General features: G+C 37.6%; 1 protein-coding gene across 7 annotated transcripts in view; it reads right to left on the reverse strand.

The window, feature by feature from the left end:
• Positions 1-4447: 4447 nt before the first annotated feature.
• The window catches only part of LOC121011362 (zinc finger protein 420), a 129445-nt gene continuing 112245 nt past the window's right edge, over positions 4448-21647 (reverse strand). For 5 of the 7 annotated variants that reach the window (XM_040445671.1, XM_040445669.1, XM_040445668.1 and 2 more), the window contains one exon: positions 4448-7616. In XM_040445671.1, the coding sequence (XP_040301605.1) occupies positions 5686-7539 (1854 nt within the window). In that variant the 5' untranslated portion in view covers positions 7540-7616 and the 3' untranslated portion in view covers positions 4448-5685. Of the gene's footprint in view, positions 7617-15980; positions 16066-21647 lie in introns of all 7 variants that reach the window. The other 2 variants (XM_040445670.1, XM_040445674.1) reach the window with 2 other exon arrangements.

Consider the following 21647-nt stretch of genomic DNA (forward strand, 5'->3'; position numbering starts at 1 on the left):
CCCTGGTACTCCCACCAAGATTCACCATTCAGAGGGGCTGAAACCATGCCTTCTATGATGAAATCTGAACCCCAGACTTAGAGATGGGGCCCACTTTCAAAATTTATCCTTTCTTGGATACTCTCCTTCAGTCTTTGGGTACTCTTCAGAGTTCTCTTACCATAACTCTTTTACCACAGCTTCATATTTCTTTATACTCCATCTTGGTCCAGAACTGGAAGTAAAATATATCCTTTAATAGCCACATTAAATATTTATACTAACTGTAAATAATAGTATACTGGGAGTTATTTCTATACTCCTATGGAAATTGTTGAGCCTATGAGAGGGAAGTTATGTATCACTTCTGATGTTTCACTTAGTCACAGAGCCATGACTGTCAAGGGAGAATGGGAGATTTGGTACATATCAGGGCAGCTAAGCACTTAAAAAAAAAAAAAGAAAGAAAGAGAGAGAGAGAGAGAGAGAGAGAGAGAGAGAGAGAGAAAGAAAGAAAGAAAATTCTGGCAGTCTACCAAAATTATGGCATATCACTAAAAGAATATATAGCTGTAACAATAATATGCCACCATAAAAACAAGGCAACTTCACATAGGAGAGGATCTCTGGGACAGAATATATTTCCCCAAAAGTCCCACCAAAATATAGCCTACCCCATATGCTCTACTTACAATATGACACTCTCCCATCAAGATGTAGCTGCCTAGGGCGCCTGGGTGGCTCAGTCAGTTGAGCGTCCAACTTCGGCTCAGGTCATAATCTTGCAGCCCATGAGTTCAAGGCCTGCATTGAGTTCTGTGCTGACAGCTCAGAGTCTGGAGCCTGCTTCAGATTCTCTGTCTCCCTCTCTCCCTGCTCCTCTCCTGCCCATGTTCTGTCTCTTTCTCAAAAATAAATAAAGATTTAAAAAAAAAAAAAGATGGGGCATCTTCTGAAGTCAGTTGAGCATCCAACTTCAGCTCAGGTCATGATCTCGCAGCTCCGGAGTTCGAGCCCCGCGTCAGGCTCTGTGCTGACAGCTCAGAGCCTGGATCCTGCTTCAGATTCTGTCTCCCTCTCTCTCTGCCCCAACCCACTTGCATTCTGTCTCTGTCTCTCTCAAAAATAAACAAACATTAAAAAAAAAAAAAAAAGATGTAGCTGCCTAAACAAGTAGAGAATGGCAGAAGCAAGATTATGTAACTTCCCAGGCTAGGTATGGAAGCATCTTTATGGCATACTGCATTTTCCAAACACGGTCACAATATATCCTATCCTGCAACCTCTTCTTAAAATGTGACACTTCTTTCATAGAGCTGTAATTGCCTCAGCTAATGGTGTATGACACAAGTGAGGTTATATGATTTCCAAGGCTAGATCATTAAAATTACATGCACTTCTACCTTGTTCTTTGGGACACACTCTTGGAACCCAAGATACCATGCTAAGCAGCCACAAAGAGATATCACATGTAGCTATTCTCGCTACCCACACTAAGGTCCAGCAAACAGCCAGAATCAACTGCCAGACATCTGAGCTTTTGAGTCTTCACATGATTCCGGCCTTCAGCCATCAAGTGACCCCCTACCTTTCACACCACCCCATCTGAAGCTGTGTAGATCAGAGATAAGCTATTGCTGCCAGGCCCTGTCCAAATTTTTATAGATGTGTGAGCTAAATAAATTGTATCTTAAGCCAAGTTTTGGAGTGACTGTTACGCAGCAATACCAACTGGAATGATTGCCAAAACATGTAAGTGAAAAAAAACCCTGCCTTACTTTTTTATTTACATATATTGGCAATCATTCCAGTCTCTATTGCTGCATAACAATCACTCCAAAACTTGGCTTAATGTACATATTTTTAAAAAGCAAATGAAAAGAGAAACTATACTCTAGCTATATAGATATGTGTATATAGATACATATGTACATAGATCTATATATGTACATAGGCATACGAACATATACAGTTTTATATATATATAGCCTTGGAAAAATTACACTAATGGGTCATTTCCTGATGGATTTGTTCCAACTTGGGAATTGTTTGGGGGATTTGAGTTGTAGGCTGTTGCAGGCTAGGATTGGGTTTCATTAGCGGTAGTACATTTCCTTTAAAAACTATAGGGGCTTTCAAAATATTTGTTACTGTTTAATTACAATGTCAAAGATTTTGTGTGAATAGTTTTAAGCCTAATTTCTTTTGCTTTCTGACCCCTTTGTGCTTTCATTTTTCTGTCCCTTTAATGTTGCCAGGCAATCATATTTTACATTAAATGTCTCACTTTGGTGACTATTTCTTATCTCTTTTCTTCTGAATGCCAAACTTCTCGTCCCCCATATTTTCAGCTAACTTTGTCTGTCACTCATGGAATCACTGAAGTAATCAGAACAATTCCCAAAACTTTTCCCACCTTACTTCCCAGCAGCCCATATTCTGCTGTACTATTGCCAGGAATAAACTTTACATATCTCCCAAAACAAATCTGTCCATCTGCTAAATCTTATATCCTCTCTCACTGACATAAGGTCATTGCTCCAGTAATTCTCACTTCTTTGTAATGAACTATTCCCCCCACCCGGATTATTCCAACCAGTATACACAATTGGTATTACTTCTCTTATTCTGGAAATAAACACACTCCTTACTGCCACACTAATTATTAACCTTTTTTTTTTTTTTTTTTTTTGCTTCTTTTTTCAGCAAAACACTTCCAAGTAGTTGTCTCTATATTCATGGTCTCCAATTTCTATTTTTTAAAAAAGGTTTTTTAATTCAACCACTCCAAAAAAAACAAAAATAGCCCTGCTCTACTCAAGATCAACAATAACATTGATATTGCTACGTTCAATAGCCAATTCTCAAGTCTAGTATTATGTAAACTGCTAATGGTATCTGCAACCATTGATCATCCTTCCTTTGACTTTCATTTAGCTTCTTCAATGCCACACTATCTTGGTTTTCCTTCCATATCACTGTCCTTCTTAGCATCCTTTGCTAGCCTGTCCTTTTATCTGTGGATTCTTAATATTAGAAGGCACTGTGGATCAGTCTTTGTGTTCTTCTTTCCTCTATCTATACTCAGGTCCCTGATGATCTTATCCTGCCTCATGGTTTTATTATGTAAGTATAGGCAATACCCACCAAATAAATATAATCTCTAGAACAGTACAAGCTAAAACATCCAAGTACCTAATCATTTTGTCTAAAAGACATTTCAAACTCAACATGTTCAAAATTGAATTCCCAACCTTCCCCAACAAACCTGATGGAATTGCAGCTTTTCCCATCTCAAGTGATGGGAATACCATCTTTCCAGTTAAGACCAAAACCTGTGAGTCAAAGTCATTCCAGACCCCCCCCCCCCACACACACCTGACATCTAAATCTTAAACAAAACTTGCTTGCTCACATTTGCCATATATCTCAAGTCCAACCACTTCTCACCACTGTTACCACTGTAATGTGAGCCACCATCCTCTTTCATCTGAATTAAGACCATAACCTCTTATCCACTTGGATGTTATTGTTTTTAACAATTGCTGTTTTTATCTAACATTACTGTTAGATAATATCCTCTGCTCAAAACACTCCAGTGGCTAAACATTTCCCTCAGAATAAAATACAGAATTCTTACAATGATTTGCAAGGCCTTACAAGATATGGCCCTGTTATCTCTCCAACTACTCTGTTAATCATCCCCTTGCAGAGACCTCAACAATAGGTTCCTTGATGTTCCTCAAGTACCATCATCTCATTGTAGGGCCTTTGGTCTACTTTCTTCCTGTCTGGAATGTTCTTGCCTTAGATAACCACTGACTTACTCCTTCACATTTTCAAATCTTGATTCAAATCTTTCCTTATCCATGGTCTACTTCATAAACTTTCATATCCTGTTCTTTTGAATGACCATTCTTCCATAACACTTATGTTCTAACACATATTCTACATTTTTTTATCATTCTACCTCTTCCTGCTAGAATTGCTCATTACTATTATCACAAACGCCTAAGACAGTGGCTGGAATACAGCAATATATGAACTTACAGTAACCAGGATTGAATGCCTGTAGGCAGAGATAGCATACTTTAACAAAACAATATCACTTTCAATCTATGCTAGTAGCCTCTGCAGCTAACTCTACACCAAATTCATCTTTTGCAGGACATTACCAAAAGGAGCAAGAAACACCCAATACATTCTGAATCACCCATACCATTTCTACAAATATTATACCCTTAACTGGTAAAAGATCTGCCTTTTAAGACAGACTGGAGGAGTCTGACCAAATGTCCTGTCTATAAAAGCAAAAATCTTTAGATTTCTAGCCTTAACTGGGTTCTCATTCATGATGGCACCAAATCAATGCCATACTTGAGACTTCTTTTACCCACAGGACTCCACTGCCAGATAAAAAAATTTTATGCCCTTAATACATTTTAGTGCCAGTAACAGAATGACAACAGCATGAACAAATAAGTTTATTTTAATTTTATATAAAGAAATACAGGAGGCAGGCAGACCAGAATTGGTACAGCTATTCCATAAAATCAGTATAGGCGTAGACTCATTCTGTATTTCTGCTCAATTATCCTTAGATAGCATTCTCAAATTCCCCCCAAAATCATCAGAGATGTAAATTAAATGTCCACATTGTAGGCAGGAAAACAGAAATGCAGAGAGGAAAAAGGTATTCTTAAATGTCCTATATGTACAAACAAATACCACTTTTATCTTGTTGACCTGCAAGAGAGACTGAGATAATTTTTCAGCCAAGAATTCTAAAGAGGGGGAAATGGATACTGGGTAGGGAAATAGTCTCTGACAGACTGTCATCATGTTTCACTGCAAAATACTGTCAGTTTACTTTTAGTTTAATTCAAAAGCTGTACATTCAAGTTTTTAGAAATTTCATAGTAGAAAATTTTGACTATCTACTTTTTTCACTTCTAAGTAATATTCTTAAATTGTGGTCAAAAATTATAGAAAATATGAGTTTTTGGACTTTGTTACAATTCACCTCATCCCTCTTCAACAATCCACTATTAAATCTATGACTTTTTTAACTATGAATTTCCTCTTCTAGCATATAGGATGAAATGTGAATGAAAGCTTTCTCATATTCATTACAGCATACAGTGCTCCCCAAACAGTCGGGGTCAAGGGTTAATGAAAAATATCTCCATATTCATTAGTTGTCCTCTTCTCATGCAAATTCTCTAAAATCATACTAGTAATAATGATAGCTAATACTTGTGATATAATATGTTCAAGGCACTAAGAGCTTTACATGAAATGTTTCACATAATACTTCCAAGAATCTTACAAGGAAGGTATTATTCTTAGGCTTATCTTACAAATGATTAAACAAAAGCAGAAGTTAATTATGATAAATATCACAAAGAAAAGTAGCTGGAAGAGTCAAGATAATGTTGAAAAAGATATTCTACAGCTAAAGGCCTTCCTATATTTTACTATATTAACAGAACTCTATTATAATTTGCTGAAGTTTAATAGGTTTCCAGTAACTATAGGTTTTTCTACATAGATTCCATTAACAGTATCTTTCTCCCATTAGAATTCACTGATGCTGAACTTGAAGAGGAAAATATGCTCCCATATTCACATTTTAGGAATTCTTTGATGATAATAGATTAATGACCAGAGAAGGCTCTCTATTTTAATCACAAAGAATCAGATAATTCATATATAAACTTGTGAGCTATGACTGAAGTCTATCCCACATTCTTTATATTCAAAAGTTTTCTCACTGATATGAATTCTCTGATGTTGCGTTAGCTGTGAACCACGAGTAAAGGCCTTCCCACATTCCTTACATTGATATGGTTTCTCACCAGTATGGATTCTTTGATGTCGAGAAAGATGTGAGCTCTGAGTAAATGCTTTTCTGCATTCTTTGCATTCATAGGGCTTCTCACCAGTATGAATTCTCTGATGTAGAGTAAGTTGAGAGCCATGACTAAAGGCCTTCCCACATTCCTTGCATTCATAGGGCTTTTCTCCAGTGTGAATTCGCTGATGTTGAGTAAGTTGTGAACCACGAATAAAGGCCTTCCCACATTCCTTACACTGATATGGTTTCTCACCTGTATGAATTCTCTGATGCTGTATAAGTAGTAAACCACGGGCAAAGGCCTTCCCACATTCATTACATACATAGGGTTTCTCACCAGTATGAAGTCTCTGATGTTGAGAAAGATGTGAACTCTGAGTGAATGCCATTCTACATTCTTTACATTCATACGGTTTCTCACCAGTATGAATTCTCTGATGTTGAGTAAGCTGTGAGCCACGAATAAAAGACTTCCCACATTCCTTACATTCGTATGGTTTCTCACCAGTATGAATCCTTTCATGTTGAGTAAGTTCTGAGCCGCGACTAAAAGTCTTTCCACATTCTTTACATTCATAGGGTTTTTCACCAGTATGAATCCTCTGATGTCGGGTAAGGAGTGAGCCACGATTAAAAGCCTTTCCACATTCCTTACACTGATAGGGTTTCTCACCAGTATGAATTCTCTGATGTTGAGTAAGTTGTGAGCCATGACTAAAGGTCTTTCCACATTCTTTACATTCATAGGGCTTCTCATTGGTATGAATTCTCTGGTGTTGAGTAAGTTGTGAGCCACGGATAAAGGCTTTTCCACATTCTTCACATTTATAGGGTTTTTCACCAGTATGTATCCTCTGATGTTGCATAAGTAACGAGCCACGAATAAAGGCCTTTCCACATTCCTTACATTCATATGGCTTTTCCCCATTATGAATTTTCTGATGTTGAGAAAGCTGTGAGCCACAAATAAAAGCTTTCCCACATTCCTTACATTCGTAGGGTTTTTCACCAGTGTGAATTCTCTTATGCAGAATAAGTTGTGAGAGCTGAGTAAAGACCTTTCTACATTCTTTACATTCATAAAGTTTCTCACCAGTATGAAGTCTCTGGTGCAGAGTAAGTTGTGAGTTCTGAGTAAAGGCCTTCCCACATTCTTTACATTCATAAGGTTTCTCACCAGTGTGGACTTTTTGATGTCGGGTGAGTTGTGAGCTACGAATAAAGGCTTTCCCACATTCTTCACATTTATACGGTTTTTCACCAGTATGAATTCTATGATGTAAAATAAGTTGTGAGCTCTGAGTAAAGGCCTTCCCGCATTCCTTGCATGCATAGGGCTTCTCACCAGTATGAAGTCTCTGATGAAGAATAAGCTGTGAATCACGACTAAAGGCCTTCCCACACTGCTTGCATTCATAGGGTTTTTCACCAGTATGAATACTATGATGTTGAGTTAGGTGTGAGGCTCGTCTAAAGGCCTTCCCACATTCCTTACATTTATAGGGTTTCTCAGTAGAATGACACCTAGGATGTTGAGATAAGTAAGTATGCTGATTGAATATGGACATTTTTTCATATATGATCATCCCTTGCCTGAAATATTCCTCCTGATTTTCTTGTTGCTTTTCCAATGTGCCTCTGACTTCCAAATAATCTCTGGAACTCGATTCCTCAAGATCACAGTTTTCAAGCCTGGCACTCATTTCCCATTGGGATAATTCTGTTTCATAAGTATCCTTTTTTGGAGATAAGTCTTTATTTGCACTCCTTGAAGGTAAGTCTGAAAGATAATAAGAGAATATCAACAATTTCTGTTGTCATTTCAGAAGGAGAGTTTCCATACTAGAAAAGACTATATATGGAAAAGATATATAGATTATAACCGACTAATGATGATTCATTCCACTTAAAATTTTTGGATCTTATGATAGTACAAAAGCAATATACATTCAGTAGAAATTATACTTCAAATTTTGAATTTTGATAATTTCTTGGGCTAGCAATATGCAGTAATATAGTACTCCTGTGATCCTGTAGCGGCAAGCTACAGTTCCCGGTAAGCCACGTGATTATGAGGGTAAACTGATATATGGAAAACCATTTTGTACCCATACAACCATTTGTTTCTTGGTTTCAGTATTCAACAAATTACATGACATATTTGACACTTTATTGTAAAATAGGCTTTATGTTAGATAATTTTGAACTGTAGACTAACATAAGTGTTATGAACATGTTTAAGACAGGATAGACTAAGCTATGATGTTTGATAAGTGTATTATAGGCATTTTCAACTTATGACATTTTTAATTTACAATGAGTTTACTGGGACAGGAGCTATAAGGTGAGGAAGATTTGGTATAGGGAACCAATACCCATGAAAAATAACTGGCCTACATCAGTGTTTTTCAGATATTATTTAACCATGACTTATAGTAATACCTACTTACATTTCACATCATAACCTGACACATATAATTTCATTAAACAGCATCTACACTGTTTCATTTTTTCTATGTTATTCTAGTCTCTTCTCTGTCACACATACAGACACTACACATACACACTCACAGCCAAAACCCACTAAACTGATTTCATGCTGCAGTAATATGTTGCTGCCTAGGGTTTCAAAAAATATTAGTGTAGAATGACCTTACATACTAACATGTAAAAGGAACACTAGAGATCAGAGAATAATAAAAATCTAGTGGGAAAGTAAGGGAAGAGAAAACTTTTTTAAGCTAGTGGTTCTCAAATTGGTAGGGCTCAAAACCACCTGGGGACCTTGGTAAAATTAAAGATGCCCAGATACTGCACCAGACTAACTGAAACCGAATCTAGTTCATCAGAAAAAAAGCATGGAGATCTTTAGGTTTAATACTTCCTAAAACCTGACTCTGATTCAGATCATGATTTGTTATCTCTGCCTAAATTTTTAAATACCTTCCTAATTAAACACAGAATAAAATCCAAATCCTTCCCATGACTTGATAAAGCACTCCATGGTCTGGTCCCAATTTATTTATGATTTCTCCATGAGCCTTCTTGGCTTTACTGATTATTTGCCAAACATACTAATTACTTTTAGCTCTGAAAAACTCATAGAACCAATTTCAACTTACAACTAACAGGGCTTGTCAGACATCTCTGAACCTGTCTGCATGAGATATTGCATACTTTTTCTCATTCTTCAGGTTTCAATTTAAGTACTAGTTCATAAATCTTAAATATACATTTCTGCTAACAGAAGACTAGGTAATTTAAATCAACCTTCCTGATGAGAGCAATCACACAAAACATTACAGGCATCTGACTGAAGAAGGCATTGGAGAATTACAACTGGAATAAAGAGTTGGTTGGCTAAAAGTTAAAAAACATACAAATTCACAGAAATAAGCTTATCATTTCAAGCCACTTTTCCACTTGCAGAGGTCCTACAGGTCAAGACAACTGAGATGTGGAGAAACTAAGCAGTGTTTTGGACCATTTCATAAGGCTTGGGCAATAACTGGAGAACAGGGCACACTATAAAGTTATATTTAGGGTTGGGAACCCTAAATTGGCAAAATTGTGGGGATAGAAAATAGGTCACAGGTTGTCAAAGGTTAGAAATGGGGAAAGAGTTGACAACAAAGGGACAGCATGAGGGTGTAATGGCACTGTTGTACATGGTAACTGTGACAGTGGAGTAAATGTTGAATAAAACATGAGAAACAACCTTCTAAAAGTATGCCAAGCTTAAAAGAAAGTAAAGAAGTTCCACAGAGTCCACAATGAAAAACCAGAAACTAGAAAGGTAAACATACTTTGAAGCCACAGCTACCCTTGGGACATCTGCTATCTTCAACTGCCTACATATGAAACTTAACGTTCTAAAAAAATATCTGAGATAAGGCCCTGGACTTACAGTATGTCAGGAATTAGAAATAAACCTCTTCACAAAACTGTAACCATCCAAAGCCTGCAGTTCAGAGGGAGAGAAAAAATATTCCCTGGCTTCAAAGAAAATGACAAGGAAATCTTAAGTCTTAGCCATGTAAAAAATTCTAACTTTTATTCTGAGGATGAGGAGCCATTGGAGGGTTGTGAGAAGCAGCATGATAGTATCTGACTTTTGTTTAAAAATCAATCATTCTGGTTGTTTTAAAACATCAGAGAATCAATGGGAAAGTACAGAAGCTGGGTGGATAGAAGCTAGGAGGCTAAGGCAATAATCTACATGGCTTGGACCAGATGATTCTGGAGGAAGGGGTGGAGAAAATAAGATGGATTCTGGATATATTTTGAAGGTGTGATGAAGAGGATTTGATGATGAACTGGGCATGTAACATGAGAGAAGTCTAAGAGAACTCCAAGTATTTTGCCTGGGCATCCAGAACAATACCAGTGCCATTTACTGAGAACTTCTCATTGTAGTAGGAGCAGGTTTGAGAGAGAATATCGAGAGTTTGGTTTTGAACTATTAGATATTATAAAGACGTTGAGTAGGCAGGTATATGTAAAAGTATGGGGTTCTGAGGAGGTATTTAGATGAGATATGTGAATTTGAGAATTATCAATAAGTAGATGACTTTTAAAGCTATGGGATTTGATAAGATCACCCAGAGAGAGTTTTGGATACAAAAGGTACAGGAAAGGAAGGGAAGAAAAGAAAAAGGAAGTTTGAGGATTGAGACCTGGGACACTTGAACAGTTAGAGGTCAGGTAGATGAGAAGGAACCAGCAAAGGGAGACTAAAAAGGAAGAAAAAAAAAAAACTAGGAGAATGTGGAATCCCAGAAGTCAAGCGAAGAAAGTGTTTTGAGGAGAAATAATCAATTCTGTCAAATGTTGAGAGAGGTGACTTCTAATTTAACAAAGGCTTTAACAATATGGAGGTTACTTCTGATCTTCACAAGATAGTTTTGGTGGGATAATGGGGATAAGTTCTTTTGTTTTTGTTTTTGTTTTTTTCTTTTAATTTTTTTTTTCAACGTTTATTTATTTTGGGGACAGAAAGACAGAGCATGAACGGGGAAGGGGCAGAGAGAGAGGGAGACACAGAATGGGAAGCAGGCTCCAGGCTCTGAGCCATCAGCCCAGAGCCCGACGCGGGCTCGAACTCACGGAGCGCGAGATCGTGACCTGGCTGAAGTTGGACGCTTAACCGACTGTGCCACCCAGGCGCCCCATGTTTTTAATGTTTATTTATTCTAGGGGAGAGACAGAGTGTGAGTGGGGGAGGGGCAGAGAGCGGGAGATACAGAATTCGAAGCAGGATCCAGGCTCTGAGCTGTCAGCACAGAACCTGACATGGGGCTCGAACTCATGAGCTATGAGATTATGACCTGAGCTGAAGTTGGATGCTTAACTGAGTCACCCAGGCACCCCATAATGGGAATAAGTTTTGATTGAAGCAGATTTAAAAGATGACCTGGAGATATGAAGCATGGAAAACTCTTTTAAGTTTTGTTGTAAAAAGTAGCAGAGAAATAGGGCCATATCCCTATTTGCTTGTTTATCAGATTTGTTTATCAATTTAAGATGGGAGAAATTACAGGTGTACAGATGCAAATGACTGTACCAGACACTGACAAATTGATGTTGCACAAGACTAACAGAACATTGCTCCAAGAATGTTACTAAACAGAAAAACGAGTGGAGTACAAAACGAGTACTAACGAGTACTAAACGAGTTTAGTACAAAAGTGGAGATACTAGCCTTAGATAAAGGCACATAAAGTTTATCTATCATAATAGGAAAAGAGGCCCAGTGAGTATAAAGCTGGGAGCCAGACTGATGAAGCAGCAGAAGCTTGTATGAGTTCTCCTCTGATTACTCCCATTACCTCAGTGAATTTATGAATTCAGCTCAGGGCAATCATCTTAGAGTCAGATAAGAGAAATTACAAGTCATGACTATGCAACTGAAAACTTAGCTCTGAAGTAAATAAACAAAAATTGATAGACATAAAAAAAGGAATAAATCCAAAGTCATAGTAGAGAACCTATGATATTGTGATACAATAAGAAATATATATTTAGTTTTTGTTCCTGATTTCTCGTACAGAACTCCTAAAACTCTTGGAAACAAGTACCTTTCAACCACACCTAAATTTATGCTAAGGAAGTGACTTTTGGAAAGCCCCTAAAGAGGGTGGGCTGGTTTCCAGGGGAATCAACCATGTGATCAGTGGGTTGGAACTTTTTTTTAAATGTTTATTTATTTTTGAGAGAGAGACAGAGTGAGAGAGAAAGAGAGCACGAGCACGAGCGCGCGAGCAGGGGAGGGGCAGAGAGGGAACCACAGAATCTGAAGCAGGCTCCAGGCTCAGGGCTGTCAGCACAGTGCCTGACGCGGGGCCCAAACTCAGGAACGGTGAGATCATGACCTGAGCTGAAGTTGAACATTTAACCAACTGAGTCACCCAAGTGCCCCTCAGCGGGTTGGAACTTTTAGCCCCACCTCTGGAGAGGGCAAAGATGCTGGACATCGAATAAATTACTCATGTCCAATGATTTTATCAATCATGCCCACCTAATGAAGCCTCCAGCAAAAACCCTGACTGAAGGGGTTCAGAGAGTTTCTGGATTAGTGAACACAGTGCTGGGAGGGTATGCTAAGAGACAGCATGGAAGCTCCATACCCCTTCTCCATACCTTGCTAGAGTATAAGTCCTGATAGGTTTTTGTTTTTGTTTGTAAGGCATGTGCCTGACTTAAGCTTTGATTGCTGAGGCATCCACTTCAAAGAGGCATCCATCAAAGATGACTATATTACAAGCCACACTAAATAAAGGAGCCAGGCTGCCTCCCCCATCTGAGATTCCTTTGTTGATTTCAGTAACTAATCATTTGGACCACTTACTAAATTTTTTCTTGCTGCCCTCTTAAGTTCCCGCTTTCATTTTAAATTCAACAATACAGAGCCCAGAAACCCTAGGCCCTCATTCTCAACCTAAACAGAGGCAAAACCCTAGGTCTGTGCACTCTCTATACCCATGCCATCACTGTAGGGCCCAGGGTATGTTGTATCATTTCTAGGTCCTCTAAGTCATAAATCTTTACTTTTTCAAAGTCTCCCAATGGTTATTACTAAAGGGCATCTTGCAATCATAGTAAGAACCATAAAAGCTGGTCCAGCCACAGCACTGGTGGTTGCTGATAGGCTGAGACCAGCACAAAAACACTTTCCCTGTGCATCTCTTCCATTGGGCTGTCCCTGAGTTGTATGTTTTATAATAAACTGGTAAATGTAAATGTTGCTCTAAGTTCTCTGAGCTCTTCTAGCAAATTATTAAACCTGAGAAGGGTACTGTGGGAACCTCTGATTTATAGCCAGTCAGTCATAAGTACGGGGACAACTTGGGAGTTACAATTGGCCTCTGGGGTAGTAGGCTGTGGGATTGAGCCCTTAAACAGTGGGGTCTGTGCTAACTCTGGGCAGTTAGTATCAGAATTAAGTTAAATTGTAAGACACCCTACTGGTGTCTACCAGGAACTGGAGAACTGCCTCATATGGGAAAATCCACACATCTGGTGTCAGAAGTACTGTGTGAGTAAAAGGAAATAGTTTTTTCCTTTTCTGTTTTAGGACAGTTATATAAACAGACTAAGAAGAAAGTACAGACTCAGAAGACTGGAACATAATTAATAAGATAGGTATTAACTATATAGATAGATAAAACTAATAATAAAACTAGAAATTGCAAAAACATAGAAAACAAATATAGAATCCTAGAATTAAGTAATTAAGATACTTCTATATAATGTTTGACATAAAAGGAAAATAAAAATTAAACTTAAAATTTAGAGCAAAATACCAAGAGGAACTTGATGTGAAATCCCAAGACTCAACTAATGAATCCTCAGAAAACTCACAGCTTTAAATGTACTTATTAGAAAACAAGAAATAATTAAAAACAAGAGAATTAAGATGTCAACTCAAGAAGAGGGAGGAAAAAACAAAACAAACAAAAGAATTAGCTAGCTAAATGAGAAAGTGAGTAAACCAGAATTTCGAAGGAATAGAAATGGCCAGAAGTCCATTCATTTTTTCCAAAGCAAATAAATGGTACAATAATATGACACGCTGGGGAAAAAAATCAGATTGGGCACAAATCCAAAACATTGGAAAGGATAAAGAATAGAAGAACATAAATCTAAGACAAGTGCTTATGAGAAAAACCTATACATAACTGAACAGTAAATTAGAAAAACTAGTTGAAATGGATGAAAATAATAAAAGTGATCCATGAATAAAGAAAATCTGAGAATATATCAATAACTACATAAGAATTTTAAATTTGAGTTTAATGTCTATGCTCCTAAAAGGCCACAGACACCGATGATTGATGGTATGACTGGCAAGGTTATCCAAACCATTAAAGAATACACAATTCAATTCCTACGTAATTGTTGTTGAACATACAAAAACATGGAAATCCACCCAAGTCATTTTACATAGTTAACTAAGATAACAAACCTGGACAATGAGAGCTCAGGAAAACGAAGTCAATCCTATGAACCAACATAGGTCAAATTTTTAAATAAACATTAGCAATGTAGAATATAGCTGTATTAACGACTGAAACATCACGATTAAATACAATTTATCCCACAAATGGAGGAGTGATTCAACATCAGAAAATCTACTTGAGACCTTGTATTAAAAATTCTCTAGGGACGCCTGGGTGGCTCAGTTGGTTAAGCGTCCAACTTTGGCTCAGGTCATGATCTCATGGTTTGTGAGTTTGAGCCCCGCATTGGGTTCTGTGCTGACAGCTCAGAGCCTGGAACGTGTTTCAGATTCTGTGTCTCCCTCTCACTCTGCCCCTCCCATGCTTGTGCTCTTTATCTGTCTCTCAAAGATAAACATTTTTTAAAAATGTAAAAAAATTCTCTAAAGCCAGAATGGCTCTTCTTTAACCTAATTAAGAGTATCAGAAATCTAAAGAAACATATTCAGTAAACATTAGAAATACTTCCAATAAAGTTTGGAAAAAGACAAGAATTGTTTTTCAAATTGTGAAATATTCAAATACTCAGCTCCTACTGATTACAGTTTTAAAAAACTGGCACAAATAGAAAAGAAATAAATAATACATTATATATAAAATGCAAAAGTATCTACCTAGAAATCCACTATTATCCCCTAGACAATTATTAGATGTTTCTATAAGATTATTATCAACTTACAGATATCAACATTTTGCTAACCATATATAGATGTGTATTATGTGTGTGTGTGTGTGTGTGTCTATATATATGTATTAGCCATTCAGAAAATATCATACAATAAAACAGTCCTATACATAATATCAACATTTATAAAGTACTGAGAAAATTGCTTTAGAAGAAATGCAAAAGACCATTTAAGAAAAAACTATGAAATTTACCTAAGGACATCAAATGTAGATATAGAAGGTTCAAAGACAAAAGGATTCACAATTGTAAATATGTGAATGATGCATCAGATTTCTTGAAATCCTGTATAAAATATGACCTATATTCTTTTAAAAGCATGCCATACTTTTTTTAAAAAAGTAAAGAAGATCCAAAGGAGGTATAATGAAGTGAGAACCACAAACTAGAGGTAAACATGCTCTAAAGTCACAACTACCCTCAGGATTATTTGTTGATTTCAATTGCCAAACAGTTTGTATCTATCTTAATGGTCTGATATAACCCAAGACACAAGGCCACAGGCCCACAAAATTTCAGGGATTAATACTGAACCTCTTCACAAAATCAGAATTATCCAAGGCCCACAGTTCAGATAAAGGAAAAAGAAGTCCATGTGATCTCAAAGGAAATGACAAGAAACACTGCAGTCTTGTCCTAGACTCTCAATGAAAAGGAGGGAAAAAAAAATCATACTTCATTACACAAGAGCCCACATGAATGTAAGAAGTTGCAGAATTAGGCCTGTTCTCTATGAACTGAATTTTTTATATATAGAGCATTTATAAATGCTTGAAATATATGAAAATTAAAATATGAATTTAAAACCATGATAAAGGAACTAAATAGAAGTAAAAAAAAATAAGATCTAGGAGAGGAAGAGAATATCAAAGTTCTAGAAATAAAACGATATAATCAATTATATTAAAATCTTAAGAAAAAAATCTTAAAGGCAGCCAGAGAGAAAATACCAATTACTTACAAAAGGAATAATAATGAGACAGAAGGCAGACTTCTCAAGAGCAACAATAGAAGCCAGAAGACAGTGGAATAATATCTTCAGAGTGCTGAGAAAAAAATAATTGTCAGTATAGAATTCTATACCAAGTGAAATCATCAGGCAGAAATGAAAGTGAAGCAAGGTTACTTTACTAAAAGAACAAAAATAAAAACAGAACATTTACTAACAATAAGCCTTGCTTAATGTATTTCATGACAAATAAAATCATCTCAATGGACGGTATAATGAAGAGGAATAGAGTGCAAATAAAAGGATAATCATATGAATAAATCTACAAGCAAACACTGTCATTATAAAACAAAAATAATGCCCATTTGGAGGGTTTAAAAGAAAACAATTAAAACATCAGACAGTAACATAATAGATGGGAAAGATGAACCATAGTTAAAGGCACTTTCAGATCCTTCATATATCTTTTATATTGTTCTGGGGAAAAACGAAACATTAACTTTAACCATTGTTAAGTATTTAAGTGACATAAACAATAATGATAATGATTAAACGACCAAAACAGGCAGAAATACTCCCAAAATATTTAAACTCACCAGCAATCACAGGTATGTAGTGTTGGTAAAGGTACAGAAAAAGAGTATAGTCATATACTGCTGGTATGCTCCTGATTGTTGACAGTGAAATATACATTTGACAGAGAGGTCAGTGTTTCATCTCTCTATAGAAGCTCAACTCACTGTCACAACAGCTTCCAACTTATTTCAAGGTAGACCCAATCCTTTCTGTTTCTCAGCTGGTTGCCTTGAAATCCCAGATGTGAGGGTGGGGCATATAGTTTACTCAGGACTTTTGCTGCTTCTTGTGTTAATTGTAGTCAGTTCGGTGTGAAGTGATACCTCACTGCAGTTTTGATTTGTATTTCATTGATGTTTAGCACCTTTTCATAACTGTTAGTCATCTCTATGTCTTCTTTGGAAATATGTCTATTCATGTCTTCTGCCCATTTCTTAACTGGATTCTTTGTTTTTTGGGTGTTGAGTTTGGTAAGTTCTTTTGTATACTAGCCCCTTATCAGATATGTGATTTACAAATATCTTCTCCCGTTCTGTATGTTGCCTTTTCAGTTTGTTGTTTCCTTCACTGTGAGGATTTTTATTTTTATGTAGTACCAATAGTTTATTTTTGCTCGTTTCCCTAGCCTCAGGAGACCTATCTAGTGAGAAGTTGCTACGACCAATGTCAAAGACGTTACTGCCTGTGTTCTCCTCTAGGATTTTGATAGTTTCCTGTCTCACAATTAGGTCTTCAACCCATTGAACTTATTTTTGTGTATTGTGTAAGAGAGTGGTCCAGTTTCATTCTTTTGCATGTTGCTGTCCAGTTTTCCCAACAACAGATGTCGGTCAGGATGCAGAGAAAGGGGAATCCTCTTACATTGTTGGTGGGAATGCAAACTGGTACAGCCACTCTGGAAACAAATATGGAGGTTCCTCAAAACGTTACAAGTAGAACTATCCTATGAGCCAGCAATCGTACTATTAGATATTTACCCATATGATACAAAATTACTGATTCAAAGGGATACATGTACCCCAATGCTTATAGCAGCATAGCCAAATAGCAACAACAGCCAAATTACAGAAACAACCCAAATGTCCATTGACTGATGAATGGATCAAGAAGGTATATATATATATATATATACAATGCACTATTACTCAGCCATAAAAAAAAAAAAATGAAATCTTGCCATTTGCAACAACATGGATGGAACGAGAATGTATTATGCTAAGCGAAGTCAGAGAAAGACAACTGCTATATGATTTCATTCATATGTGCATTAAAAAAAATTTTTTTTAATGTTGATTTATTTTTGAGAGAGACAGACAGAGTGAGTGCCAGCAGGGGAGGGGTAGAGAGAGAGGGAGACACAGAACCTGAACCAGGCTCTAGGCTCAGCTGTCAGCACAGAACCCAAGGCGGGGCTTGAACTCACAAACTGCGAGATCATGACCTGAGCCCAAGTTGGACACTTAACCGACAGCCACTCAAGCACCCCAAATATGTGGCATTTGAGAGACAAAATAAAAGAACATAGGGAGAAAAAAAGAAAAAGAGAGGAAAACCAAGAAACAGACTCTTTAATTATACAGTACTGATAGTTGCTGGAGGGGAGGTAGGTGAAGTAATGTGTTAAATAGGTGATGGGTATTAAGGAGGGCACTTGTGATGAGCACAGTGTTGTACGTAGGTGATAAATCACTAAATTCTACAGCTGAAACTAGTGTTGTACTGTATGGTAATTGGAATTTAAATAAAAACTTTAAAAAAAGAAAAGACTTCTGCAAAGCAGTGTGCAAACACTGTATGTGGATTGAATGAGTGCCTTAATATTAAAACATTTAATAATTAACAAAATATTTAATTTTCATTAAATGTGTATATTTTTCTTTTTTTTTTATTTTTTTTTCAATGTTTTTATTTTTTTATTTATTTTTGGGACAGAGAGAGACAGAGCATGAACGGGGGAGGGGCAGAGAGAGAGGGAGACACAGAATCTGAAACAGGCTCCAGGCTCTGAGCCATCAGCCCAGAGCCCGACGCGGGGCTCGAACTCACGGACCGCGAGATCGTGACCTGGCTGAAGTCGGACGCCCAACCGACTGCGCCACCCAGGCGCCCCAAATGTGTATATTTTTCAAACATCATTACAATTAATAAAAAACTACAAAACTATATTTGCATTAAAAGAAATAAAGTACATGTGACAAAAAATTAAAGATAACCACTAAGGATAAAAAATAGTATACATCTTCCAAATTAAACAAGGGGGAAAATGGAGTTTAAAAAAAACAAAACAAAACAGGGATGCCTGGGTGGCTCAGTCAGTTAAGCGTCTAACTTCAGCTCAGGTCATGATCTCACGGTTCGTGAGTTCAAGCCCCACATCAAGCTCTCTGCTGTCAGTGCAGAGCCCACTTCAGATACTCTCTCCCCATCTCTCTCTAGCCTACGTCGGCTCATGTGTGTGCTCTCTCTCTTAAAAATAAATAAACATAAATTAAAAAAAAAAAGAGATGTATCCATCCTGATTATTAGGAAAGAAATAAAAGAAGGAAGCACAGAAGATTAAGAGTAGACAAAAAACATAAAATAGGGAAGAAATAAATCCAAGCATACTGGCAATAGCAACTAAATGGAGTGAACCCTCAAATAAAAAATAGGGGCATCTGGGTGGCTCAGTTGGTTAATTGACCAACTGTTGATTTTGGCTCAGGTCATGATCTCATGGTTCCTGAGTTCAAGCCCCCCATCAGGTTCTGCACTGAGAGTGCACAGCCTGCTTGGGATTCTGTCTCCCTCTCTCTCTCTGCCCTTTCCCTGCTCTCTCTCAAAAATAAACAAACATTAATAAAAACACTTATTTTTGAGACACACACACACACACACACACACACACACACACACAGCGTGAGCGGGGGAGGGGCAGAGAAAGAGGGAGACAGAATCAGAAGTACACTCCAGGCTCAGAACTGTCAGCACAGAGCCCAACACAGGGCTCAAACCCACAAACCACAAGGTCATGACCTGAGCCAAAGTCAGACACAACGCTTAACCTGACTGAGCCACCCAGGTGCCCCAAAATAAACAAAAATTTAAAACAAAAATAAATTTTGGGGCGCCTGGGTGGCTCAGTTGGTTGAGCAGCCAACTCTTTGATTTCGGCTCAGGACATGATTCCAGGGTCATGAGACTGAGCCCTGCCTCGGGCTCCATGCTGAGAGTGGAACCTGCTTAAGATTCTCTTTCTCTCTCTGTTTCTCCCTCCCTCCTTCTTCCCCTCTCTCCCACTCATATGTATTCTCTGTCTAAAAATATATCTAAAATAAAATAATAAATACATAAATTTATTCTTAGGTAATATATTGTAGTGGTTACCAAACATGTCTGAACATTTGAACAACCTAAGTAGCTTCAAAACATAATATTTGTATCCCATGCTAAGAGACTGTGATTTAATTGGTCTGAGGTGTGGCAAGGGATCTGGAATTTTTAAACGAACTCCAGCTATGCATACAAATTTAGAAATTATTTCCATATTTTTTCCCAAAGTGTTCAAATATAATTCACATACCTACAGTTTATTCATTTAAAGTATATAATTCAACGATTTTTTTTTCCAATTCAATGATTTTTAGTATTCACAGAATTGTGCAACAATGACCACAATCTAGAGATTGTATTCTTATCACCTCAAAAAGAAACCTGTGTCTGGCACAAAAACAGACACACAGACCAATGGAATAGATGGAATAGAATAGAAACCCCAGAACTAGACCCACAAACGTATGGCCAACTCATCTTTGACAAAGCAGGAAAGAACATCCAATGGAAAAAAGTCTCTTTAACAAATGGTGCTGGGAGAACTGGACAGCAACATGCAGAAGGTTGAAACTAGACCACTTTCTCACACCATTCACAAAAATAAACTCAAAATGGATAAAGGACCTGAATGTGAGACAGGAAACCATCAAAACCTTAGAGGAGAAAGCAGGAAAAGACCTCTCTGATCTCAGCCGTAGCAATCTCTTACTCGACACATCCCCAAAGGCAAGGGAATTAAAAGCAAAAGTGAATTACTGGGACCTTATGAAGATAAAAAGCTTCTGCACAGCAAAGGAAACAACCAACAAAACGAAAAGGCAACCAACGGAATGGGAAAAGATATTTGCAAATGACATATCGGACAAAGGGCTAGTATCCAAAATCTATAAAGAGCTCACCAAACTCCACACCCGAAAAGCAAATAACCCAGTGAAGAAATGGGCAGAAAACATGAATAGACACTTCTCTAAAGAAGACATCCGGATGGCCAACAGGCACATGAAAAGATGTTCAGCGTCGCTCCTTATCAGGGAAATACAAATCAAAACCACACTCAGGTATCACCTCACGCCAGTCAGAGTGGCCAAAATGAACAAATCAGGAGACTCTAGATGCTGGAGAGGATGTGGAGAAACGGGAACCCTCTTGCACTGTTGGTGGGAATGCAAATTGGTGCAGCCACTCTGGAAAGCAGTGTGGAGGTTCCTCAGAAAATTAAAAATAGACCTACCCTATGACCCAGCAATAGCACTGCTAGGAATATATCCAAGGGACACAGGAGTACTGATGCATAGGGGCACTTGTACCCCAATGTTCATAGCAGCACTCTCAACAATAGCCAAATTATGGAAAGAGCCTAAATGTCCATCAACTGATGAATGGATAAAGAAATTGTGGTTTATATACACTATGGAATACTACGTGGCAATGAGAAAAAATGAAATATGGCCTTTTGTAGCAACGTGGATGGAACTGGAGAGTGTGATGCTAAGTGAAATAAGCCATACAGAGAAAGACAGATACCATATGGTTTCACTCTTATGTGGATCCTGAGAAACTTGACAGGAACCCATGGGGGAGGGGAAGGAAAAAAAAAAAAAAGCGGTTAGAGTGGGAGAGAGCCAAAGCATAAGAGACTGTTGAGAACTGAGAGCAAACTGAGGGTTGATGGGGGGTGGGAGGGAGGAGAGGGTGGGTGATGGGTATTGAGGAGGGCACCTTTTGGGATGAGCACTGGGTGTTGTATGGAAACCAATTTGACAATAAATTTCATATATAAATTAAAAAAAA

Source organism: Herpailurus yagouaroundi, unplaced genomic scaffold, assembly GCF_014898765.1.
Source record: "Herpailurus yagouaroundi ecotype Mexico unplaced genomic scaffold, PumYag 194, whole genome shotgun sequence".
Classification (NCBI taxonomy): domain Eukaryota; kingdom Metazoa; phylum Chordata; class Mammalia; order Carnivora; family Felidae; genus Herpailurus; species Herpailurus yagouaroundi.